The sequence below is a fragment of the Mytilus galloprovincialis genome, chromosome 3 (genome assembly GCF_965363235.1).
Source record: "Mytilus galloprovincialis chromosome 3, xbMytGall1.hap1.1, whole genome shotgun sequence".
Lineage (NCBI taxonomy): Eukaryota > Metazoa > Mollusca > Bivalvia > Mytilida > Mytilidae > Mytilus > Mytilus galloprovincialis.
Window position 1 is genome coordinate 29,235,561 of NC_134840.1, and position 27,220 is coordinate 29,262,780.

At 33.2% G+C, this 27,220-nt stretch overlaps 1 protein-coding gene across 3 annotated transcripts in view; it reads left to right on the top strand.

The window, feature by feature from the left end:
* LOC143067636 (E3 ubiquitin-protein ligase HECTD1-like) overlaps window positions 1-24,085 on the top strand; it is a 52,532-nt gene extending 28,447 nt beyond the window's left edge. For 2 of the 3 annotated variants that reach the window (XM_076241032.1, XM_076241033.1), the window contains 20 exons: window positions 51-131; window positions 1,636-1,734; window positions 2,126-2,289; window positions 2,623-2,799; window positions 3,312-3,496; window positions 4,077-4,205; window positions 6,816-7,272; window positions 7,729-8,021; window positions 8,634-8,790; window positions 9,452-9,540; window positions 9,725-9,855; window positions 10,315-10,372; window positions 10,705-10,873; window positions 11,419-11,629; window positions 12,060-12,396; window positions 13,719-14,335; window positions 14,589-14,664; window positions 16,554-16,650; window positions 22,628-22,778; window positions 23,200-24,085. In XM_076241032.1, coding sequence (XP_076097147.1) covers window positions 51-131; window positions 1,636-1,734; window positions 2,126-2,289; window positions 2,623-2,799; window positions 3,312-3,496; window positions 4,077-4,205; window positions 6,816-7,272; window positions 7,729-8,021; window positions 8,634-8,790; window positions 9,452-9,540; window positions 9,725-9,855; window positions 10,315-10,372; window positions 10,705-10,873; window positions 11,419-11,629; window positions 12,060-12,396; window positions 13,719-14,335; window positions 14,589-14,664; window positions 16,554-16,650; window positions 22,628-22,778; window positions 23,200-23,482 — 3,961 coding nt within the window. In that variant the 3' untranslated portion in view covers window positions 23,483-24,085. The remainder of the gene's footprint in view (window positions 1-50; window positions 132-1,635; window positions 1,735-2,125; window positions 2,290-2,622; window positions 2,800-3,311; window positions 3,497-4,076; window positions 4,206-6,815; window positions 7,273-7,728; window positions 8,022-8,633; window positions 8,791-9,451; window positions 9,541-9,724; window positions 9,856-10,314; window positions 10,373-10,704; window positions 10,874-11,418; window positions 11,630-12,059; window positions 12,397-13,718; window positions 14,336-14,588; window positions 14,665-16,553; window positions 16,651-22,627; window positions 22,779-23,199) is intronic. The other variant, XR_012975992.1, reaches the window with a different exon arrangement.
* The last annotated feature ends 3,135 nt before the right edge of the window (window positions 24,086-27,220 follow it).

The window sequence follows — 27,220 nt, forward strand, 5'->3', positions numbered from 1 at the left end:
CCTTATAATTGATATTTATATGATTAGTATAAATACATATTATTTTGTAGGAAAGCCTGGTTTGCAATCGACTTGGGAGTGTGGTTAATTCCATCTATGTATACTATCAGACATGCAAGAGGATATGGCAGGTATAAGTCAATTACTACTGCATAGTTTTATGTATTCAATCTTTTTGTATCTTAATGTATAGTTTTTCTAGTAAAAACAGATAAACATAGGTCCTAGACTACAACATTTAAGCACTATAAATTATGGTCTGGTCTGAATCAATAATTGTTGAAAGTTTTTCTTAATACAGTCGATTCCACTTAATTGCTTACTGCTTAATAGCATAATTCGGTTAATTGCATACTTTTCTCCTGCACAAAACCCTTTCCCATTCATCTAATGTTAAATTGTCCGGTTATATGCATAGCCCCAGAAGTGGCATTTAGGTTAATTGCATAGAAAATAATCGCCAGCTAGATATGATCAGATATGCTTAGTTAAAACTGACGAGATTTTTGACCGGAAACGGCAATTTGGTAAGTATATTTTTCTTGAATGCATCATAATTTTCGTTATTATTTCACATTTACTTCTGTGTTATTTAAATAAAGTTTTAAAACAGTTTCTTTCGTGTTTATATGAGTATAAAAAAGGCCTCGATGTATACACAGGTAAAGTTTCCCATATTCTATTTTAAGCCTCGAGGTCATAAAAATGTCAATCAGCTGATTGTTGTAAAAACACAACCATTCTATGATATTCTATCTCAAAAGGTGTTAATTATTGATTGGGTTTCAAACATTGTTCATAGATTACGTTTTGGGTGAATTTTTAAAACAATAACACCTGCTAATTATCGATCATTATCCAATGTGTAATCTCGTAATTTGGCTAGGGGTGATCTACATTTATGTTAAATATTACACGGCATTTATATATGATTGAAGAATTGTATGCATCAATCTTTTATTTTCAATATTTTTTTAAAAGAACATTAACTTCTAATTATTATATTTTCTCACTTTCAACACCCGTGTCCAGCAAATAACCCGTGCAGGGCCCCATTACCTGCTAACTGCTTTGCATATACGAAACTAACGAGGTTAAAGTAACAGTGTTATATCACTGTGCAATCGGTAAATACTGCATATTAAAGGCAGATCATTACACATTTATTGTTTAAAACGATTATAAACTGTGTAGCATTGTTCAACAGTTTGTTTTAATCAAAGCATAACAATGTTATTTGTACATCCGGGTCATAGAAACAAATCTATTTTTAGATCAAATTTATTTTCGTATCTCAGGTAAAGGAAAAGTCAGTAAAATGAACTAAAACAAAACATGTTTATAAACTTTATTGAAAGAATACACAATGAAATAAAATGTATAACACTAGACAAATAACTTTTATTAGAATAAATAAGCAAGCAATATTTTGTAAGTGGATTATGGACGTTCATCTTTCTTCAGGGATTTCCTTTACTGATCTGTTCTATCGAAGTTACTTGACTTTGTAATTTGGTATTTCGGATATAAGCATACTCCGCTTTATTGCATAGAAGGTGTATTTTTACAAAGGTTACTTTTAAGTCAGCTTATCATGATTTTGTATAAATCCAAGCTTATTTTATACTATTTCAGATCTGCACTGAGAAACTGGGAGTTACAGGTGTCAAAAGATGGTACCACCTGGATAACATTAAGAAAGCATAAAGATGACAATACTCTCAATGAACCAGGGTTAGTTTAAAATAGATAAGATTAATGACAATACTCTCAATTAATGACAATACTCTCAATGAACCAGAGTTAGTTTAAAATAGATAAGATTAATGACAATACTCTCAATGAACCAGGGTTAGTTTAAAATAGATAAGATTCAAAAATAGGCAGAAATTCAATGACTCAACAATGTTTATTATGTTTAAAAGACTTTACAAACCTTTGAAGTATCATGTTTGAATGCAGTATCAAGTTTGAAAAAAATGACCCTCATAGAAATCTTACCTGTCTTGAAGACTTCTTTTCTGTGACAGAAGTGAATGTGATGATCTCTATAGGTAGGTTTAAATGTATTATATGCTGCCAACTATTGCTTGTAAGATTAAATGTGTTATATTTTTATTTGCAGGTCAACAGCCTCGTTTGCCTTGACTGTGTCAGATGATGAACCTCAGGGATGGAGACATATCAGGATACAGCAGACTGGGAAGAATGCTAGTGGACAAACCCATTATCTATCATTATCTGGCTTTGAAATATATGGAACAGTAACTGGGGTTTGTGATGATTTAGGTAAGTGCAAGTTTCAAAAGGATATCATTATTATTAAGGTCACTAATACATCTCTGATTGAAACATGTGGAACAGTCCTGCTATTAAAGAGGATTTAGGTAACTACTTGGTTCCATATGTCAGAGGTCAATATCAGTACAGTAAATGAAAGTAGGAAGATTAAATCGTTGAAAAACTATTTGAATTAAAAGATTTGTGGTCTAACATGAATAAGATGCCTTGTTAGGTCTTTGTTTGTTTTGATTAAGGTGATTCTTGGTATCCAAAACTCAAAGATAGTATATAGACGTATTTAAAATAGATTGTCATATTTTGTATTTATGTAATTTACAGGCAAGGCTGCTAAAGAAGCTGAGGCTAACATGAGAAGATTGAGAAGAATTATAAGGACTCAGACATTGAGACAGATGGTTCCTGGAGCCAGAGTTGTACGTGGCATGGACTGGAAATGGAGGGATCAGGATGGTAATCCGTCAGGGGAAGGCACTATCACCAGTGAATTAAGAAATGGTAAGTCCCATGTTTGTATATAGATATATATCTTTTGATAATATAACAATACAAAATATGTATGAAATGACTGAAAAGTTAGTGCAATATGTGAAGTTTTAATAAGTAATGGTTAAATGGGATAGTTATATTGCTCAGTTGACATACAATATAACATTCAGAAATATAACTGTATATATTCAATAATATTCATGGGAGACCAATTTTTATGGTATTTTGTTGGTGTACAATGAAGTACAAATTTTATATACACTTCTATGCAGACTTTGGCAAAACCATGAAATTAAATGTCCAAAAATACAAATTTATCCACGAAAAAATAAATAAATCCACAGTTCATCAGAATTCTGAAGGATAAAAACATTGGTATTACAAAATAAGTTCTTTCTTATCGTAACAATTACACAATTACCATGACACGAATCTGTTTTTTTGACAACTACATTTGGATTCTGTCTTTTTTAAGTCAAGTTTTTTCGTTCGCTAATATTCCATGTTAACTTGTTGATCAGGATGGATTGATGTAACATGGGATGCTGGAGGAACTAACTCTTACAGAATGGGAGCTGAAGGCAAATATGACCTTCAACTTTCACCTAACCATGACCCACAGAATCTCAGACCTGTACCTGTCAGACAGGACAAAGGAAGTCTTAAAGTCAAAACACATGGTGTGTCAGTTTCTGATAAAATTAAGGTAAATTATCATTAGTAACATCTTTTCATTCTCTGGCTTTCGCTGAAATTTTGTTCTCTCTATTTAACAAACAAATAAACATGCATATTATTGTCAAATTTAACTATTTTAAACATTAATTGATTGATCAATGTCGTCTCAGTTTACATTGGCATTACTTATAATACAGGTGATTCAACAAAAATATGATAACAACAAATGATCCAATTAAAAACCAGGTTACTGTTAAGGTCAATACTGATGTATACATTGTTAGGAGAACAAAAGTATTCAACAGTGACATAACTTCAACAAGAAATTAAAGAAAAGATCTTGTAAAAATCACCTTTACTAATTTGCTATGTCCATAATAAAAATTACTATAGTATATAAAAAATAAATAAAAAAGATCAAAAACTTTGTTTGAAAATTTACATGTTGGAAAGAACAGAATAATATTGCAATAAAACATCTGCAGAAAAATAAGAGTTTCTTTCAGTAAACACAATGCCATGTGAACTGGTTACAAATATAAGAAAAAAAAACAAACATTTTTATGTGTATCATGTCATGCGTTGATGAGTTTTCTATGTGTTAATAGGTTAGTGTGTTGACAAGTAGGAAGAGTAGTTCTACTCCAAGTCTGACAGATGTAGAGGAAAACAAACCATCAGTAGCCAGCACAGAACAAGCTTCATCAGCTGAAAATTTAACTTCTAAAGTGAAATCTGTAAGTATTTAAAAATCTCTGCCTTTAATAGTTACGAAGAAAATTTCAAAGTAAAATCAGGAAATGATTAAATCTCTGCTTTAGTTACCTAGAAATTTCTTAAGTCAAACCTGTAGAATTTACAATCTCTACTTTGAATACCAGATAGCACCATTGCTGGACTTTACAATCCTTAATTTTCTAGATTACAATCTCTTTTATATTAAGCCTTTTGAATTTTCAAGTTGAAAGACTGGGACAAATGAACATTAAAAAGCATACTTAGGCTTAATGTTATTTTGTTTGAATTCTCGGCACAAAAAGTCCAATGAAATCAATTATGTGTTACCAGAATTTTTTTTAAACTCCTGGATGGATGATTATAAAACTACTAAGGGCTATTCCAGTAAAATTTACCTAGGAGGGGCGGAACGCCGACGATATTTTTTTCCATAGGTGGGGGGTTATCAACATAATTGTATTCTGGAGGGTGGTGGTCCCGATTTAAATTCATTTCTGTTGGTGGGGGGTTTCTGAAACATATTGTTCCCCCTGTTATGAAGGAAGATTCTCCTGAAAAGGTCATCCGACTGCAAATAAAGTTGGCAGACCACTAATTTTAAGCGTCCGTTTGTGTTCTTGTCAAACCAGTGATCGGGAAGGACGTGCCCCCTGCGCCTATAGCGCATATTGACAAGAAATGGCGCATACAGTGACAAATGTAAGCGCCCACGTGGCGCACGATACTTTTCACTTCGTTTCGAAACGTTTAGATATCGTCAAATGAATTTCCGATCGTGTTCCATGCCGCCATGTGTGTGTACACAACTGTGTAATGTTCCTCCAATAATAGGAGCACTTATATATTTTTGGGACGTCTCGGATGTTTACCTATGATAATAGAACCATGCGATTTCACGTCTCGGGTGTTTTCCTATTGTAATAATAAAACCATGCGGTCTAACTGATAACCCGAAAAACGTAATTAACCATCATTCATGATATATATTTTTTTTATAAACAACTTTAAATTTGTTAAATTTGGCTAGTACAGACGAGATTTAGCCCTTATAATAATCTCATTTAGTTTAGCTTGCTATTATTTCGATTGAAGAACCCCAAAGACTTTTTAGGAATATAGTTTTTGTCTCCATAAAAGACGCTTAACTGTCCTTGTCATTTTTTGGTCTTTGGCTCATTTTGACATTTTGTAAACATGACTTCTTCAGCGATTTGTTGTTTTGTTCTATGAATTAATGGTACTCTATACTGTTATTCTTGTCACCGTGATGAAGATATAATGATACAAGAAGTGCAGAGGAATTGCCTGAAATGTCCTCTGATACGGAACGTCTGGAATAAGTATGGTATCGACGAAGACCCAAATTTAATGTAAAAAAAACCAACATGAACATGAACAAGGCAACAGTACCAGTTTAAACATTGTAAATAAAGGTTAACTTAAATATTGTTGCGGTTGGAAGAAGTTATTGTATATTCATTGAAATTGAAATGGCAGAATTTGCTGTACTTAAATCTCTTTCCTTGCAAAGAATATGTCCTTAATAAGGTGGACTGGCCAATTCTTTGCAATTTTTGTCCCAAATAATATTTTATTGCATACAGTTTATAACAACTTCAAGTACCCTCTCCCTTGTATACCGTCTCCCCACAAAAAAATATGTGTGGGTGACATCCAAACTATGCGGTCCATAAAAAAATATTTATATTTGGCACAGACAATTAGATTTTTATTGCGCATGTTGCGTGGGTGGTATTGAAGGAAAAAAATGGCCTAATTTTTGCGGAAAAATATGGCCTTGTTACACAGGAGAGTATATCATCTTCCTCAACATTTGCCTATTGAAAAAAAAATGTATATATAAGAAATACAAAAAATAAAAAAAGAATTACATTGTGCCTACCAAAAATATTTTATGGCTCAAACTAAACTCTGAACATCAAATGGTTGGTGCCAACCAGTTTCCCCACCTGAAGAATATGTCGTACCTGAAAATGTTATTGACAGTTTTAAAAATAAAATGGGCCATAATTAAAATCGCACCCCCCTTTTTCGGTCACTGTGAGCTATTGCCGTCATGTTGCATCTGTCGTCTGCTGCTCCATAACATTGTTACATGTTTCATTTTATATTTTAATAGCAACATAGCTAGTATAAAAAAGAAGATGTGGTATGATTGCCATTGAGACCAGAGGCGGATTTAGGGGGGGGCCAGAGGGCCCCCCCTTTTTGGATGCACTGAAATAGATAAACCAACAAATTTTACATTTATTTGACAGGATGCAACATTTTTGTATACTTTAAAAAACTAGCTAACTTTTATTTTTTTTCTCTAGGTAGGGGGTCTTGGAAGAAAATACATGTTCTAGGTGGGGGTGTATTTTTTTAATCTTTTCCATAGGTGGGGGGTCAAAAAATAAGTGGCGTTCCACCCCCCTGGATAATTTTTACTGGAATAGCCCTAAACATTTTTGTATAGGCTGGGAAAGACTCAAATATATATATATATATATATATATATACATTTGTAAATATGATAAAATATTTTAATCAGATGGAATAAAATCTTCTATTCAAAAAAATTATACATCCATGTCCTTGTATTGCAGATGGCTCAGAATCTCAGTGACAACCTTGTCAACCTTGCCAGTTCCAATAGACTAATGGGAAGTGTTGAGGAAGACAACAATTGTAACATCCCCAGGGAACAGTTTGTTGTGGCTCACCGTAGTAATAGATCAGGGGAGGTTACTCTGTCAGAATTTGCCACGTTATTAGAGGCAGACAATGAAGATGAAGTGAAAGGAGCAGAAGGAGGCCAGCCTGTAGATAATATATCTGTCACAACAACGCAGCTGCATAACAAGGAAAACAAACGTCCAGAATCACAGACAAGGAGTTCCCCAACCAATCCTATGAGTGTTAGTGTACCTAATTTACCAACCAGTATGGAACAGACAGTCAGTTTGTTGGAATCCTTTGCAGCTGTAGCCAAGAGAAATCTAGGAACTGTTGGCATGAACAATAGGAGTAACAGTATAAGATTAGCCTCACAAAATGCTATCAGTATGTGTTTATTATCAGTAATCATACCTAATCGTCTTATCTTTTTATATTGAAAAAAATCATTGTTAGGTTGAAAGAAAAATATTCTACACATAACAAATCTACATATCAAACACAAACATAAGAGAAGAATCATGAACATGGAGTCTAAACTGTATTTACAAAATATGACAAAAAAATAGACTGATGATGAAGTATCATGTGATCAAATATTTCAAAGTTTCAGAATCATATTTGTCATGAAAAAAAAATGCACTACTGTCAATTAATGATTACTAAGTTCCTAATAAATCAACTGATCATTGTTGACGACATATGACTATAAGCTCACACATACATTGATATATCCCTTTGTTATTATTGTCAGCTATGTTAATACCTATTAATAAATAAATATCTTTATGGTTTGAGAGATAAGGTGAATTTTATGTTTAAAGCATGTACATTGTTGTGCAGGTAATCTTCTAAGTACTGCACAGAGTTATCCTAGCTTGACAACAAATAGTGCTGCCACCTCTAACACCTTGACAACGACACAGACCATGGCTAATGTGACCTCACTGAGCCAGGCTCTGACACGTAGTCTAACCTCTACATCGAGTGAGAGTGACAATGAATTTCTAGAAACAAGTAGGGCAACAAATCTCCTTGCAGAACTGGAAGACGAAGAAGATTTACCTGTACCTGATGAAGATGATGATGAAAATGATGAAGAAAATGAGGATGATGAACTTTATGAAGATGTTCTGGTAAGTAGAAATTTTGATAGATTTGATGAAAAAGATTCATTAAAGATAAAACTGTTCTCAGGAGTATTTAGATAGAAGGGAGAATAAAAAGTAGAAAATACTAAGGGTGGATTAGAATCTGAAATCCAATAAGGGAAGACAATGTCATAGTAAAAATACAAAAACTTGAAAAGTCTTCACAACATCACATAAAGAACTAAATAACAATAAAACTGATGAACCGAAAGTTCATAATGGAAACAAAAAGGCAGTTATTTCATAGTATTTTAGCCAGTCTTCACTGCACCTTTCTGGGTATATAAGCCCTTGTATTAAGCTGCTCTAGTATTTTTTATTCATATTTTAGTTGGTTAGATAAGATTAACATAGTCACCAAACTCTAAATTATTCATCAAAAAATTATTGTCTTTAAAGCAGATCATGAATTTAAATGGTAGTTGCTTATTTGTATTTACATTTAAACCCTGACATCCTTAAAATGACTAATTGAAATTATTGTTTGTTTTTGACGAAATGTGTTATTGCTATACTCTTATTATCTAACTGTAGTATTAGCATGTTAAAAAGGGGAAATCTTTTGCTAAATTTTAAGCAATTCTACTTATTTTTTAGGAGGAAGAAGATCTTGAAATGAGAGGAGAGAGACGAAAAACTTGGGATGATGAGTATGTTCTAAAGAGACAATTCTCTGCACTGATTCCAGCATTTGATCCAAGACCTGGTAGAACTAATGTTAATCAGACTCAGGACTTTGAGATACCAACTCCAGGTAAGGCCCTTTGAGATACCAACTCCAGGTAAGGCCCTTTGAAGTTCCAACTCCAGGTAAGGCTCTTTGAGATACCAACTCTAGGTAAGGCCCTTTGAAGTACCAACTCCAGGTAAGGCTCTTTGAGATACCAACTCCAGGTAAGGCCCTTTGAGATACCAACTCCAGGCCCTTTGAAGTTCCAACTCCAGGTAAGGCCCTTTGAGATACCAACTCCAGGCCCTTTGAAGTACCAACTCCAGGTAAGGCCCTTTGAGATACCAACTCCAGGCCTTTTGAAGTACATTGTCACTTAGAGAATGGTGTTTATACAGTATGTTACTGATATTAAAACTTTTCCATTTGATAATCTTAACAATTCAAAAATATAGCATAGCATTAAAGTATCATTTCCTACTCACAAAAGACTGAAACCAGATATATATAGAACATGTATACATGTTATGATATAAAGATATGGAGATGTGGTATGATGGCCAATGAGACATCTATTCAACATAGTTGAAGTGAAGTGGATTTAAGCAATTGTAGGCAATCATACTACTTCAAAAATGAGAAAAAGACATACCGTACAGTTGGCTATAGAATCCAAGCTTTTCTATAAACTCAACAGAATCTAACTGTTTACTAAAATTAAAATTTGAATATATGTTTTTTGTAGGTAAAGAGCCAGTTCAGGCCCCAGAGAATGTCTATCCTCTACAACAACCAAAACTGGTACTCTCTTTCAAAGCTCCTTGTCTGCCAGGGGTAAGTTTACATTCTAAAAGTTGAGCAAAAACCAAATAAAATTTTAATGAAATTTTATGTGACCTTTTTGAAATTTTCTATGATATTAATTGATATCCAAATAACAACTTTTAAATGAAAACTTAATAATATTCCCAAACAATATTCTTCCCAAGATAAATATAAAATTTGTTGTATTTTTCAGTTGGAGGACACAGAAGTTGTTTTAACTGAAGATAAACAATGTATATTCAGGTTTATACAAAAATTACTTATCCAAGGTGGTTCAGGCAGCAAGACAGAACGATTACGTAGAATCTGGGAACCAACTTATACGTAAGGTCCTAGTGTTTATATCAAATAGAAATAAATATCATCAATAAAATTGAGAATGGAAATTGGGAATGTGTCAAAGAGACAACAACCCGACCATAGAACAAACAACAGCAGAAGGTCAAAGTTGCTTAAGCATCAACTTGACAGTCTGGAAATATATATTATAAACATCATGCATTTATGTTAGATTGTTACATGATGTAGGTAAGAAAGGGATGATTGAATGGTAGGGTTGTAGATGGTTGAATTTACAATTTACATAGAATTCAGGGACTTTTTAAAACACACATAAGTTACAAGTTCCAGTTAGTATTTTAGATGAACATAAATATTGACAATGAAACTGTTATCACATAAAAGCTTTGAATTTATTTTTGAAAAGAAAATTATCACAAACAGATATGTTTATGCTGTAAAATGATGAGTTCATTAGTATATTTGTTACATATTTCTTTGCAGAATTATATACAGAGCATTAAAGGATGGAGAGGTGAAAGAAGATATTGAAAAAATGACAGTGAGTACCATGTTGTCTAAAATTTTTAGTTTATTTTAATCTTTGTATGTACACTGTAATTTATGTTTTGTCATATTCCTTAATACAGACAACCTTTATAGAATTTATTGGGGCCCTGCATCAAGGATATTTAGTTTCACTTTGTTACTCTGTCCATCAGTCCATTTAGTTTTCATACAATTTTGTAATAGTAAAAACTTCAAAAGAATGGATAAAATGCAGATGAACTCCTGTAAAGTTGTCATAACTTCTGCTAACTTAGAATTTCTTCAACAATTTTTGGAAACAGTTGAAAAAATGAACTTAATCATTTATTTATGATCTCTTTTTAGGATTCTACTTACAACCAGTTGGAGAGCAAATCTGAGAGTTATCAGATTCTTAGTGAATGTGATGTTCCTAGAAACAATGACCCAGCATCCTGTACAATAGACCATGTGTTACAGTTACTACAAAGACTTTATGCTATTGGTATGGAACAGTCCATGAAACAGACTATAGGTATACATTTTATACCAAAAAAATTACAAATATATTTTTTAAAAAATCATTGCAAAGATTTACATAATATGAAACTTCTCATTGTAATTTCCTCAAAGTAATTGTTTGCTGGTCCTGTGATAGCAATCTCACTTTTAAGTGTGGGGCGTAAAGGACTTGATCCCTGACCAGGTAAAAATAAAAACTTTTATAAATTGACATTTGCTGCTTCACTGTAAAGAAAGTGGTATTGAGTATGAACAAAGGGTTTCTTTAAATTGAAAGTAATGTCAGAGAAGGGTGAAACTACCTTGTGTTCAGCATGTTAAAAGTCTGAAAAAGCATGTCAAATCCTATATTAAGCAGGTAATCTTGATTTCTAATGAACATGTTACTATTCTAAGTATGCATGCAATAAGAATTACTATACATTGTCAATCAATCATGTAATTATCCACATATTTCATGAACTTCTCGATGAAATACAATTTGATACATTGTATTTTTATAATGTTGAATTCTGAAGGAAAGGCTTAATAACATGGGTACATATTTATTTATTTCAGATGAGGTAGGAGGCCTTGTAAACCTACCAACAGGAGAATTCTGTAGTAAGAAAATAACCAACAAAATAGTCCAACAGATACAGGATCCATTAGTATTAGCTAGCAATGCTTTACCAGACTGGTGTGAGAAACTAACCAAGAATTGTCCCATGTTGTTCTCCTTTGATACCAGACAGCTCTACTTCTCATGTACAGCTTTTGGATGTTCTAGGTATGATTTTGAAATTTTATACCTAAAAAGCATTTCTTTTTCTTGCAAGAATGTCCTGGAGACATCTACTTTCAGTGAAGACTTCCAAGTCAGTTCAGGTGTAACTGGAGAGCATGAATTTCATTACAATATTAAATGTCTTCAACTAGACTCGAAAACTGGGACCTCTACGTTACAAGGCAGCAAGTATATCTACTGAGATAAAGAAGAACTTCCTTAGCTCAACCTCTCAGGGCTGACTAAGTATCTACTACATTTACTAAGGGATGCAATCCTGTCACTTAAAATATAGAATTCCAAGAGGTCACTCTCTTTGTTTAGATTTGTTGTTGTGTCAACTTCCTATTTATAATTCATCAATGTTTATATTTTAAATCAATGCAAAGTTAGGTATAACATTATTTCAGTCTAGGATAAACTTTTTTTGCAGGTCAATTGTATGGTTACAAGAGAGAAGAGATGCCACTTTGGAGAGAAGCAGAGGTGCATTACCTCGTAGGGATGAGGGCGGGGAATACAGAATTGGTCGTCTGAAACATGAACGTGTTAAAGTACCAAGGGGAGACCACTTGCTAGAGTGGGCTGTACAGATGATGAGATGTCACTGTCAGAGAAAGTCAATCCTGGAGATAGAATTCTCTGGTGAAGAAGGGACAGGGTTAGGACCCTCATTGGAATTCTATGCCTTAGTAGCAGCTGAACTACAAAAGAAAGAGTTAGGACTTTGGTTATGTGATGATGATGCTCCTAATAAATTAGAAAGACAGGTAATAAAGTCAAATCTATGATAATTAGTCAAAACATGAAAATGATTATATATTACATGAAGTAACAGTGTTTCTTTCTAATTTTCTGTGGTGTAGTAATCCTTGTATTTCTTGGGTCAAATCAATACACGGATAGATCTATGGATATCAGTTATTGAAGTTATTAACGACTCATAAATAAGAAAGTAACACTATATATATTTTATGCATCTTAAGATTTTCCATGATTTACATTCATCAGGGATGTTCAAAGCCAAAATTTGAAGGAGGGAGTTAAAACCTTAGTTTCTTTGTACTTTCTAAATCTGGTGTTTATGAACATGTATTACTAAAGTATTAATGAATGGGTATTTTTATAATGGCCCTGTTATATATCCAAGGTCTGTAATAATGGTCAAGGAAGTCTGTAATGGCCCGATGCAACGCCGAGGGCCATTACAGACATCTGAGGCCATAATTACTGACCAAGGACATATAACAGGGCCATTATAAAAACACCCATTTCTTAATACATTTATTAACCAACTGAAAAAAGTGTATGTGTTGCTGCCAACTTGATGTACTCCCTTACTCTTTTAATGACATTTTAGTTTGAAAAAAAAAAATGTACTTCACCATGATCAAGGAGGGTCTGGATGGGGGGGTCTGTTATTCTGTAAACATTAATTTTCACCCCTTTTTTCTCTAATCTTCCAAAAAATAAACCCCTTTTTTCTCTAATCTTCATTTTTTTCCCCGTTATTCTCTAATTTTCTTTTTATTTTTCATTTTTTAAGGGCATTATTCTTTAATCATTTAACCCCATCCAAACCCTCATCAAGCTTTAAATATACCAAATATCCAAGATATTAAGTTGAAAGAAGTTATGTGTTGAAAACAGGATGAACAGTGATCTCTTTATATGGTTCTTTAATGTTTGTTACTGGTTACTAAATTAAATAAAATACAAAAAGGTATTATACACTTTGCAGCTTAATTTTATTAACTTTATTAAAAACCCTAACTAGGCTTAATACAGACAAGCTGGGCATTAATACAGGGCCATTACAGAAATAACAGGGCCATTACATGAAAACAGGACCATTACAGAAAAACCGGGCCATTACAGAAAAAAACCGGGCCTTTACAGAAAAACAGGGCCATTACAGAAAAACAGGGCCATTACAGAAAAAAACAGGGCCATTACAGAAAAAAAAACAGGGCCATTACAGAAAATATGTTATTTTTAATAACCAGTCATTTTTGACAATAATGTAGTTAATTAATAAAATTATTTATACTAGCAATAATTTATTTTTCTCATGAATTTTTTTTGACTGTAGATTGACATAGGTCATGGTATAAAGCCACCAGGGTACTACATTCAGCGAGTAGGAGGTTTATTCCCAGGACCCTACCCACAGGAAAGTCCAGACATGCATAATATTGAACAGCTTTTCCAGTTTCTTGGAACTCTTCTTGCCAAATGTCTTCAGGACAAACGTATTATTGACATTCCGTTATCAAGACCTTTCTTAAAGCTGATGTGTATGGGTGAGGTTGGTCATCATATTACACAACAGTATACACAGTCACTTCATCGTTCAGTAGGGAGCTCCATGGAATCTTACCACTCCGACCTTCCCAGCAGTAATACGACTAGCTATACCACATCATACAGTATTGAGGACATGGACAAGGAGTTAATACTTGATCCACCAAAACCTAAACAACCAGAGACTCCAGCATGGTATACAGGAATATTAAATGATGATGATTTTGAAATTATTGACACACATCGAGCTGTATTTCTCAGTCAACTCAAAGATTTGGCTAACCAAAAACAAAAAATATTGAAAGACAAAACATTGACTCCTGATCAGAAAAATATTCTTATTCAGCAGTTAGGGCTCAGAAATCCACAGGATCCTGAGGATAAATATAGATTAGAAGATTTAGGGTAAGTTTAAGGGAAGTTAAATAGATTCATTCAAATATTTAGCAAAGGATAATTTCAATCAATGGCCATCAATCAATCAAAATCAATTCTAGGTTTACTATAGGAAAAAGAGAATAAAGTTAAATCAAAGGATAAGGATAATTCAAATTGAATTTTTATGAAGATATAGAAAAGATGTAATGTTACAGATTATACATTATTCCAGAGAAATTTTCCGTAAATTAGGACTATGGATTCATCTTTATATTTTCAGAATAAATTTCCAGTTCAATCCATCATCAAAGGTATATGGTTATACATCATATGATCTCAAACCAAATGCAGAAGATGTAAGTATTTACTGTGAAGTCATCAAATTACATGGCTTAATATTTTAGGATTTTATAGCACATAAAAATAATTAAATAGATTTTAAAATACAATACTGCAATCCCCTAAATAGAGGAAGGGGTATACAGGGTTTTCACTAGGAATTTTTCATGGTGAGTCCTGGGACTCCTCACTTTTAGAAAAGATTTTGATGAGTCCAGGATGCATGTATTTTTTTTTGTTTCGTAATATAATGAAATATGACTAAATACAACTGAAACGATGCGTGTTGGGTTGGTAGTTTTTATTAAATTAATAAAAATTATGCCCTCTTAATAGTTATTGCTCAAAATATATACATGTAACAGACTTCTTTCTGGGTCTATCATATTCTTGATGTTGGGCCACATTGAAAAAAATGTTGGTTTGTCAAAGCCAGAGTTCCATAAAAAAGATCAGGGCGATAGGTAGGGTTTTAGTTTTTGTTTTTAATATGAATGGACTATTTCATAATAAACTCAGTTAAAGAACTTGTCTGGTCATTTTTAGTTACCAAAATTTATTAAAAATACAAAAAAAAAAATAACTTTACAAATTAACCCCTTCCCCTCTACACCCTTTTCCCAATTAAATAAGTCTAGATTGAATTATATACACCAAGTTTAACTACTTTCATGGCACTACCATATCAGCTGTTTATTTTAAATGTCTATAAATATCCAGAGGTGTTTCCCCAAGTATTTTTCCCGCCTAAAATGATCATGTGACATGTTTGTCAACAAAAGAAAACATTTGGTGAAGGAATTCATTTAATTTCTTGATTTTTCTGCTTTTAATAATTTAGTTTGGATTTATATTCATTCCATTTAAGGTAGAGTCAAGCATTTGTATTTAAAAAATAGTTTGCAAACAATTTTTACTCTTCAATTTGACAAATGTCTCATGATCCCCATTCATTGGCTTGTTCAACTATTAAACTTAGTCCCCCACTGGCGGCCATCTTGGATGTTGGATCTGCAATTAAGTAACAACATTCGGTCAGCATCTCATAAGGAACATTCATGCTATGTTTGACTTCATTCCTTTCTGTGGTTCTCTAAAAGAAGACATTTGTATGTATTTTACATTGGGTCCTATGTTAAACTAAGTCCCCTGCTGGCGGCCATTTTGGATGATGGATCAGCTACAAAGAAACAACACTTGGTCAGCAGCTCATAAGGAACATTCATACTATGTATGGTTTCATTCCATTCAGTGGTTCTCTAAAAGAAGTCATTTGTATGCATTTCCCATCGGGTCCTATGTTAAACTAAGTCCCCCACTGGCGGCCATCTTGGATGATGGATTGGCTACAAAGTAACAACACTTGGTCAGCACCTCATAAGGAACATTCACACTATGTTTGGTTTCATTCCATTCAGTTGTTCTTTAAAAGTAGTCATTTGTATGCATTTCCCATAGGGTCTTATGTTAAACTTAGTCCCCTGCTGACGGCCATCTTGGATGATGGATCAGCTGCAAAGTAACAACACTTGGTCAACATGTCATAAGGAACATTCATGCAATGTATGGTTTCATTCCATTCAGTGGTTCTTTAAAAGAAGTCATATGTATGCATTTCCCGTAGAGTCCTTTGTTAAACTAAATTCCCAACTGGTGGCCATCTTGGATGATGATTCAGTGGTTCTCTAGAAGAAGTTAAATATGTAAAAAGTTAACGCTGACGACGGATGACTACGCCGGACGACGGACGCCAAGTGATGAGAAAAGCTCACTTGGCCCTCCAGGCCAGGTGAACTTAAAAATGTATTTTTAAAAAAATAATTTAAATAGACGATCAATGATTGTCAAAGGCATTTCATTAAGTAAATCCAAGTCATAATATAATAATTTTGTTTGATTTTTTAAGGAGGAGGTAACTCTAGAAAACATAGAAGAATATGTAGATCTGGTCACAGATTTCTGTCTAAACAGTGGTATCAGGAGACAGCTTGATGCTTTCAGAGGTATTTAATACAGTACAATTTTGTCCTAAATTTTCTACAATGAATTTTATCACTGAATTGTCTCTTATGATATATAACTCACACTACAAAGTAGTGGGAATATATATATATTGTATTTACAATTTTTGGATGCTTTATCTATTATTTTACATATTAAAGATTGAAATCTTCTTGGTAATCTTGGATATGTGATCATATTTCAGGAGATGGAAGATCCCTAAAGTTTTTGAAGTTACTAGGTCTATGATCAAGTTCATAGTTACATGTATAATATTTAGATACAGTCAGTTATTGTACAATAGTGACATCATTTGAGCTGCACCTCTTGCGCTGTTGGGAAATGTATCATATTTACAGTATTAAGGAATTCAATCAATTATTATACGACCGCAAAAATTGAAAATTTTTTGGTCGTATATTGGTATGACGTTGGCGTCGTCGTCTGCGTCATCGTCCGAATACTTTTAGTTTTCGCACTCTAACTTTAGTAACAGTGAATAGAAATCTATGAAATTTTAACACAAGGTTTATGACCACAAAAGGAAGGTTGGGATATTTTTTGGGAGTTTTGGTCCCAAAATTTTAGGAATTAGGGGCCAAAAAGGGCCCAAATAAGCATTTTCTTGGTTTTCGCACTATAACTTTAGTTTAAGTAAATAGAAATCTATAAAATTTTGACACAAGGTTTATGACCACAAAAGGAAGGTTGGGATTGATTTTGGGAGTTTTGGTTCCAACAATTTAGAAATTAGGGGCCAAAAAAGGGCCTAAATAAGCATTATTCTTGGTTTTCGCACCATAACTTTAGTATAAGTTAAGGCCAACTAAAATTAATTAGTAGATTTTCATCCAAATTTTTGAAAAAAATGGGGCGGGTGGGAGGATTTTATTTTTTAAATTTTATTTCATATGAAACCTTCTTTTCACGTGTTATTCGATCATATATGCAAGTGTAATAATAAGATTATATCATGTAAATACATCATTAGGTATCGTGTATAAGACAATAACAATCAAAACCAAGGAGTAACCAAAGACTCATAAAACCAAAAGACATTTGCACCAACAGTTACAAATAATAAGTAGGAAACAACACAAACTCCACTAAAAACCAGGAATGAAATCAGGTGCTCCGGAAAGGTATGCATTTCCTGTACCGTATACGGCACCTGTCATGTTATTTGTTTGTTCTGTTCGGTAATGATGGAAGGTTGTTATGACTGAGGAAGAATATCACTGAGATATAATTTCTGACACACTTTTGTCATAATGGCCAATCAGCTCATGATGGCAACCATACTTGAGTGATGACCTTAATTTGATGATTCATAGCCCTGTCTTAGCAACTTTTGAGAAAGCAGTATTCCTCGTTCAACAAAATCAGCGTACATGTACTTTGAGCTAGCTCTAGAGTAACGTATCAATATTGAGACACATTTACTCCATATGCTGGTGCCGCTTTTTCTAATTCGTATTCAAGTATATATCTCTGATTGGCCACCACTGTTCTACATGTAATTGCCGCTTTAGAAACCTATTTTATAGTAAACAGCAGAAATGTGAGGAAATGCTCTCTTCAGTTGGACTACCTACATGAAATATATTTTGCTTTCTAAGTTATGTTTTGTTGTCCGAATAAAATGAAGCAAATCCATTGGTATGCAACACGAGTACGATAAGTACAGAATAAAATGAAAACTCAAACAGTGTTGAAAAAATAGGGTTGGTCCTTAATATGCAAGATGCAAATAAAATTACAATGTAGAACATAGTTGTTTAATGACTCTATCGTGGGTATTGGGACAGAGGATGTTTGCTGGGTTTTTTTTTTTACAAAAAAACGAAAGGCATGGATAAATTTATTTGTAAGAGCTTGCTGTAAATTAATAAATTAAAAATGCGTATGTTTGTCAATTTTCTGAACTCAATATACGGTCATTAATCTAAAAAGTTCATGCTTGTGTCAATTTCTTTATTCCAGTCAAATGTGTTTCACGATTCTGACGCTTTTGGGTTTCCTTTACAGTCCAAATTTCTTGACACAAAGTCATTGTATAAATAAAATAAATCCAAGGTGTTTTACTCGCAAACATTTGTCATTTGTGACATAGTGTACGGCGATTTGCGTTCTTGGACACAGCGAATATTTCACGCCCTTCTCATAATCAATCTTTTAATTTATTCTCGGTAAATGATGTTGTCATCATAGATCAGCAGAATATATCGACTTAATCATCCAGTTAGAATATTTTAAGCAATACGAAAACCGAAATTTAAAACAGGAAGTTTTACACGAAACGAAATATCGACGGTTACCGGTAACGGAAATGAACAAAATCCGGAAATCGTAATTTTTTCAAAAATAAAAAAAATCAGGGCGGGAAGATTTCAGAGGGGCGGGCGGGGATGAAAATCTATCAATTAATTTTAATTGGCCTAATAGAAATCAATGAAATTTAAACACACGGTTTATGACCTCAAAAGGAAGGTTGTGATTGATTTTGGGTGTTGAGGTCCCAACAGTTTAGGAATTAGGGGCCAAAAAGGGGCCCAAATAAGCATTTTTCTTGGTTTTTGCACCATAACTTAAGAATAAGTAAATAGAAATCTTTAAAATTTAAACACAAGGTTTATTACCATAAAAGGAAGGTTGGGTTTGATTTGGGGAGTTTTGGTCCCAACAGTTTAGGAATAAGGGGCCCAAAGGGTCCAAAATTAAACTTTGTTTGATTTCATCAAAAATTGAATAATTGGGGTTATTTGATATGCCGAATCTAACTGTGTATGAAGATTCCTAATTTTTGGTCCCGTTTTCAAATTGGTATACATTAAGGTCCAAAGGGTCCAAATTAAACTTAGTTTGATTTCAACAAAAATTGAATCCTTGGGGTTCTTTGATATGCTGAATCTAAAAATGTACTTAGATTTTTGATTATTGGCCCAGTTTTCAAGTTATTCCAAATCGGGGTCCAAATTAAACTTTGTTTGATTTCATCAAAAATTGATTAATTGGGGTTCTGTTATATGCCAAATCTAACTGTGTATGTAGATTCTTAATTTTTATACCCCCGCTTTAAAAAAGGGGGGTATACTGTTTTACCTCTGTCTGTCCGTCCATCAGTCCGTCCGTCAGTCAGTCCGTCCCATGAAACTTTCGTCACATTTTTCTCAGGAACTACACATCCACCCTTTCTGTAATTTGGTATCAACATTTATATATGTCAGCCATACCGTGTGATGCGTTTTCAGATTCATCACTTGACAACTTCCTGTTTACCGAACACTTGTCTGATTTTACACATGATAGCCAAGTTGAAAATTTTCGTCACATTTTTCTCAGGAACTACAATACAAGGATTTCTGAAATTTGGTTTCAGGATTTATATAAGTCAGCTATACCGTGTGATGCGTTTTCAGATTCATCACTCGACAACTTCCTGTTTACCGAACACTTGTATGAATTTACACATGATAGCCAAGTTGAAAATTTTCGTCACATTTTTCTCAGGAACTACAATACAAGGATTTCTGAAATTTGGTTTCAGGATTTATATAAGTCAGCTATACCGTGTGATGCGTTTTCAGATTCATCACTCGACAACTTCCTGTTTACCGAACACTTGTATGATTTTACACATGATAGCCAAGTTGAAAATTTTCGTCACATTTTTCTCAGGAACTTACAATACAAGGATTTCTAAAATTTGGTTTCAGGATTTATATAAGTCAGCTATACCGTGTGATGCGTTTTCAGATTCATCACTCGACAACTTCCTGTTTACCGAACACTTGTATGATTTTACACATGATAACCAAGTTAAAAATTTTCGTCACATTTTTCTCAGGAACTACAATACAAGGATTTCTGAAATTTGGTTTCAGGATTTATATAAGTCAGCTATACCGTGTGATGCGTTTTCAGATTCATCACTCGACAACTTCCTGTTTACCGAACACTTGTATGATTTTACACATGATAACCAAGTTAAAAATTTTCGTCACATTTTTCTCAGGAACTACAATACAAGGATTTCTGAAATTTGGTTTCAGGATTTATATAAGTCAGCTATACCGTGTGATGCGTTTTCAGATTCATCACTCGACAACTTCCTGTTTACCGAACACTTGCATATTTTTACACTATTAATATTATCCACTTGCGGCGGGGGTATCATCAGTGAGCAGTAGCTCGCAGTTTCACTTGTTGGTCCTGTTTTCAAATTGGTCTACATTTAAGTCCAAAGGGTCCAAAATTAAACTAAGTTTGGTTTTAACAAAAATCGAATTCTTGGGGTTCTTTGATATGCTGAATCTAAACACGTACTTAGAATTTTAACCGGATTTTTGTGTCAAAAATGTCGGTTATTGATTTGGGAATGTACGGCGGGCGAATGTTGTCCGTGCATTTACTCATGAAGCGTTCAACCAAACCTTTTAAAATTTTAATATGTTGTTACTGACAACAAAATGGAGGTCAAGTTCAATAATGACGATTTTGACTTTTACCGTTCAGGAGTTACGGTTCTTGAAAGTTTAAAAAAAATGTTTGTCCGTGCATTTACTCATGAACCGTTCAACCAAACCTTTTAAAATTTTAATATGTTGTTACTGACAACATAACGGAGGTCAAGTTCAATAATGATGATTTTTACTTTTACCGTTCAGGAGTTACGGTTCTTGAAAGTTTAAAAAATGTTGTGTCCGTGCATTTACTCATGAACCAGTCAACCAAACCTTTTAAAATTTTAATATGTTGTTACTGACAACAAAATGGAGGTCAAGTTCAATAATGACGATTTTGACTTTTACCGTTCAGGAGTTACGGTTCTTGAAAGTTTAAAAAATGTTGTGTCCGTGCATTTACTCATGAACCGTTCAACCAAACCTTTTAAAATTTCCTATTAGGAGTTTTGGTCCTTGTAACATTGATAAATGCCAGAACACAAATAAATGTTAAAGAATCCGGTTTACTGTCATTTTGACAGCTCTTGTTGATTATGAGCCCAGTTTTAAAGTTGGTCCAAATCAGGATCCAAAATTATTATATGAAGTATTGTGCAATAGCAAGACATTTTAAATTGCACAGTATTCAGCAATAGCAAGAAATCTTCAATTGCACAGTATTGTGCAATAGCAAGAAATTTTCAATTGCACAGTATTGCGCAATAGCAAGAAATCTTCAATTAGCAAGTATTTTCAATTGCACAGTATTGCGCAATAGCAAGAAATATCTAATTGCACAATATTGTGCAATAGCAAGAAATTTTCGAAAATTGGAGTTATCTTTCTTTGTCCAGAATAGTAGTTGAATCAACTTAAATCATTGTTTTATACAATATACAATGTATATTCACTTTTACTACCAACTGATAAATTAAAACAATCTTTACCAAGTTCAGTGATAACAAGCACCTTTTTTACATTTTAATATTTTATGATGTATTTAAATGAATAGTTATTGTTGCAAACTCCATTAGAAATTTGAGTTGAGATCAGATTTGGAATAAGAGAAAGGGGGATGTGAAAAAAAGGGGGTGGGTTAAATTTTTATCATTTCAGATTTCATAAATAAAAAAAAAATTTCTTCAAACATTTATTTGAGAGGATTAATATTCAACAGCATAGTGTATTGCTCAAAGGCAAAACAAAAATTTAAAGTTCATTTAGACCACATTCATTCTGTGTCCAAAACCTATGCTGTGTCAACTATTTAATCACAATCCAAATTTAGAGCTGAATCCAGCTTGAATGTTGTGTCCATACCCCAACCGTTCAGGGTTCAACCTCTGCGGTCGTATAAAGCTGCGCCCTGTGGAGCATCTGGTTTTATATTGTGCTTGTTGTCTGTAATACAATTATGATTGTCTGAAGTCAATGTTGAGAAATCCAACCCTGTTAAATCACTATCACAAATATACTCAGAACGATTATTATTTTTAACATTTTGATTAATAAGATAAACTTTACAATATTTTAGATGGCTTTAACTCTGTATACCCTATGGAGAAACTACATTCCTTCAGTCCCACAGAATTAGCCTCCTTATTGTGTGGTGACCAGACACCAGAATGGACTAAAGAGGACATACTCAATTACACTGAACCAAAATTAGGATATACACGAGAAAGGTATGCATATTAAAGTAGGGTGAAATTGGATATGGTTAAAAAAGGACATTTCAAAGAGCAATTTTTTTTGTAATTTGAAGTTTAAAAATTTTTTCCATATTTTCATTTCTGCAGAATTTAACTGGTGACTACTTTAATACTGAAAAAAATATGTAAAAGAGGTATGGCTCTTCTCAATTTTATGGCACCTTACGTGTTCATCTAGGTGTTCACCATACATCTCTGTATGATATTGAATTTTCATCAAAAGTAAACATATGCATTGAATTGCTCAGAAAAACTGTGACAAAAATATGCCCCTATTTAAAATGACATGAATACAATTTGGAAATAAAAATGTTAATAATTATGATTATATTACTAAATATCCTTAAAATTCCTTGCAAGAAAAATATGTTGACTGTGTTCCCTTTTTTTGCAGTCCTGGATTCCAGAGATTTGTCAGTGTTATGGTAGATCTGAGTTCTGATGAGAGAAAAGCCTTCTTACAGTTTACCACAGGATGTTCATCCCTGCCACCAGGTGGCCTGGCAAACTTACACCCAAGACTGACTATAGTAAGAAAAGTTGATGGGAATGACACCAGTTTCCCATCAGTAAACACATGTGTTCATTATCTGAAACTACCTGAATATTCTTCAGAGGATATTCTACGAGAGAAGTTGTTAGCTGCAACTTCAGAAAAAGGATTTCATCTTAATTAATGAGAAAATTTTAGTCTTGAGAGCAGAAAATTAAGTGTCTGTTCTACTTTCTGTTTAATGTGATTGAAAATAATTGAATTTGAAACTGATGACATTTTTCTGTTGTAATTGATTATATTATTATTTATTTATAATTGCTTTTTGTAATACATTAGCAACTTTGTATAGAGTCCTCTAACTTACTGTTGATGTTTGATAGAATGTTTTATTGAAATGAATGGATGTATTCAGGGAATTCATTATGCTCTGAAACATAATGTGAGAGTGAGGCCTTGAATAATTATTGATAAATATCCTCCTAAACATGTACGTTTTTCACCATTTTAGGTGACATAATTGACATATTTTTCACTATTTTAGGTTTATCTAATATGACTTTTACTGTTAAATGATTGTAATTCTGATAATGTGTATATTACAACACATAGATTTTGTGCAATAGATGAGAGGACGTTTGTATTAATATTGAAAGTGCTTGTGGTTGATTGTTAAGAATAATGTGTTTGTATAATTTGACAGTGTGTTCTGTTTTAATTAGGTCAATATAAAATTTGTTTTTCACATAACTCTGTGATTTTACACAGTAAAAATTGTTAAAAAAAAGTGTTTTTGGTTTTTCTTTGCCACCTGAACTAGAATTGTAGAATACTTTAGCTGTTTTGGTGTGCAGATATATTTCTTGACTTTATTGTTTCTAATGCTATCAAATGTTTACAAGTCTGAATAAGCCTCAATTTATATATAAGTACAGAAGGAGATTTAGTATAATTGATAATGAGAAAACTATCAACTAGAATTCAAATGATGTGGATGTGAACTATTATAGGTCTTTGTACAGCCTTCAACAATGAAAAAAAGACCCATACCATAGTCAGCTAAAAAAGGCCCCAACATGAAAATGTAGAACAATTAAAAAAAGAAAACTAGCAGCCTACCATATAACCAGATGTATTGCAGGGCACAGCTTTATACAACCACAGACGTTGAACCCTGAACAGTTGGGGCAAGTATGGACACAACATTCAAGCTTGATACAGCTCTTAATTTGGATTGTGATTAAATAGTTGACATAGAATGAATGTGGTCTAATGAACTTAAAAAAAATAAATTTACCTATTATGGTCCAATATCCAAAATCTAAATACATGGCCATGAATTGATTCAGCATATCAAAGAATCCCAAGAATTCAGTTTTTGATGACCCTTTTGACCTCAATGTGGACCAATTTGATAACCGGGCCCGAAAATCAAAAATCTAAATACATGGCTAGATTTACCATACCAAATAACCCCATACATTCAATTTTTGTTGAAATCAAACAAAGTTAAATTTTGGACCCAAATTTGGACCAACTTGAAAACTGGGTCCATAATCAAAAACTTAAATACATGTTTAGATTTAGCCTATCAATGAACCCCTAGAATTCCATTTTTGTTAAAATCAAACTAAGTTTTATTTTGGACCCTTTGGACTATAATGTAGACCAATTTGAAAACGGGACCCAAAATTAAAAATCTAAATACACGGTTAGATTCAGCATATTTAAGAACCCCAAGAATTCAAGAATAAAACCCCATTGAAATTGGTCAAGAAATAAGCAAATTAAACGAAGTATTAGAAAAGTATTATTTTTGGCCCATAATTCCTTAACAGTTGCGGCCAACACCCCAAAAATCAATTGCAACCTTCATTTTTTGAAATAGAAACTTATGGTACAATTTCAGAAAGATCCATACTTTTACACACAAGTTATTGATCCCTATTGGGGCCCCTTGTTCCTAAACTATTGGGACCAAAACCCCAAAAATCAATCCGAACCTTCCTTTAGTGGTTATAAACCTTATTTTAAAACTTGATTGATTTCTATTTAATTATACTAAAGTTATTATCCGGAAACCATTCGTCTTCGGACGAAGATGACGTGATACCAATATAGGACCAAATTTTTTAAAAATTTTACGGTCGTATAAAAATTCAATTAACTACAAACAAATATGACAGACATGAACCAACAACCACTGAACTACAGGATCCTTACCTGGGGAAGGCAAATAAAGAACAGAAGAACAAACTGTAACCAGAGTGCACACGTTGAAATGTCTCGCTTGCTTTACTGACAATTGATTTAATGTTGATAGTTTTACTACAAGTTTCATTTAAAACTTACATGATCAAAGAAAATGAGGCCAAGGTCAGATAAACCAAACCAGAAATACATGTTTACCTTATAATCATTCGAAGCACCAAATACAGTTGACCTATTGCATATAGTATACAGGAAACAGACCAAACCATGAACTTCATATTGACCATATAACGAGAAATATATGGTCAAATAAAACCTGCCAGACTGACATGTGCATCATTAAATATTCCCATACACCAAATATAGTTGACCTATTGCATACAATATCAGAAAAACAGAACAAAACACAAAAACTTGACTTTAACCACTGATCCAGGAAAACAAGGTCACGGTCAGATGACACCTGCCACTTGGACATGTACACCTTGCAATCATTCCATACAACAAATATAGTCGACAGTTTGCATATAAAATCTGAGCTATGGACTTGGACCATAAAATGAGGTTGAGGTCGAATGAAAATTGTCTGACAGGCATGAGCACATTGCAAGGTACCCAGATGCCAAATTTGGAAATATAGTTTAAAATTTTTGAGTTTGCCTTTTTATACGACCGCAAAATTTGAAAAATTTTTCGTCGTATATTGCTATCACGTTGGCGTCGTCGTCTGCGTCGTCGTCGTCGTCGTCGGCGTCGTCGTCGTCGTCCAAATACTTTTAGTTTTCGCACTCTAACTTAAGTAAAAGTGAATAGAAATCTATGAAATTTTAACACAAGGTTTATGACCACAAAAGGAAGGTTGGGATTGATTTTGGGAGTTTTAGTCCCAACATTTTAGGAATTAGGGGCCAAAAAGGGCCCAAATAAGCATTTTCTTGGTTTTCGCACTATAACTTTAGTTTAAGTAAATAGAAATCTATGAAATTTTGACATAAGGTTTATGACCACAAAAGAAAGGTTGGGATTGATTTTGGGAGTTTTGGTTCCAACAGTTTAGGAATTAGGGGCCAAAAAAGGGCCCAAATAAGCATTATTCTTGGTTTTCGCACAATAACTTAGTTTAAGTAAATAGAAATCAATGAAATTTAAACACAATGTTTATGACCACAAAAGAAAGGTTGGTATTGATTTTGGGAGTTTAGGTCCCAACAGTTTAGGAATTAGGGGCCAAAAAGGGACCCAAATAAGCATTTTTTTTGGTTTTCGCACCATAACTTTAGTATAAGTAAATAGAAATCTATGAAATTTAAACACAAGGTTTATGACCATAAAAGGAAGGTTGGTATTGATTTTGGGAGTTTTGGTCCCAACAGTTTAGGAATAAAGGGCCCAAAGGGTCCAGATTTAAACTTTGTTTGATTTTATCAAAAATTGAATAATTGGGGTTCTTTGATATGCCGAATCTAACTGTGTATGTAGATTCTTAATTTTTGGTCCCATTTTCAAATTGGTCTACATTAAAGGGAAACTTCGCAAAAAAATCAAAAATTGATATTATGTTTATTCTGTATAAAAATGCTCAAATTCATAGATATTAAAGTTTTATTCTGCTAGATAAGAGATCACCATCGATTTTAAATTTAGAGTATCAATTCTCTGCGATCAGCCATTTTGTCACCTTCTCCGATTTGCAGTCACGATATGTCTAAGG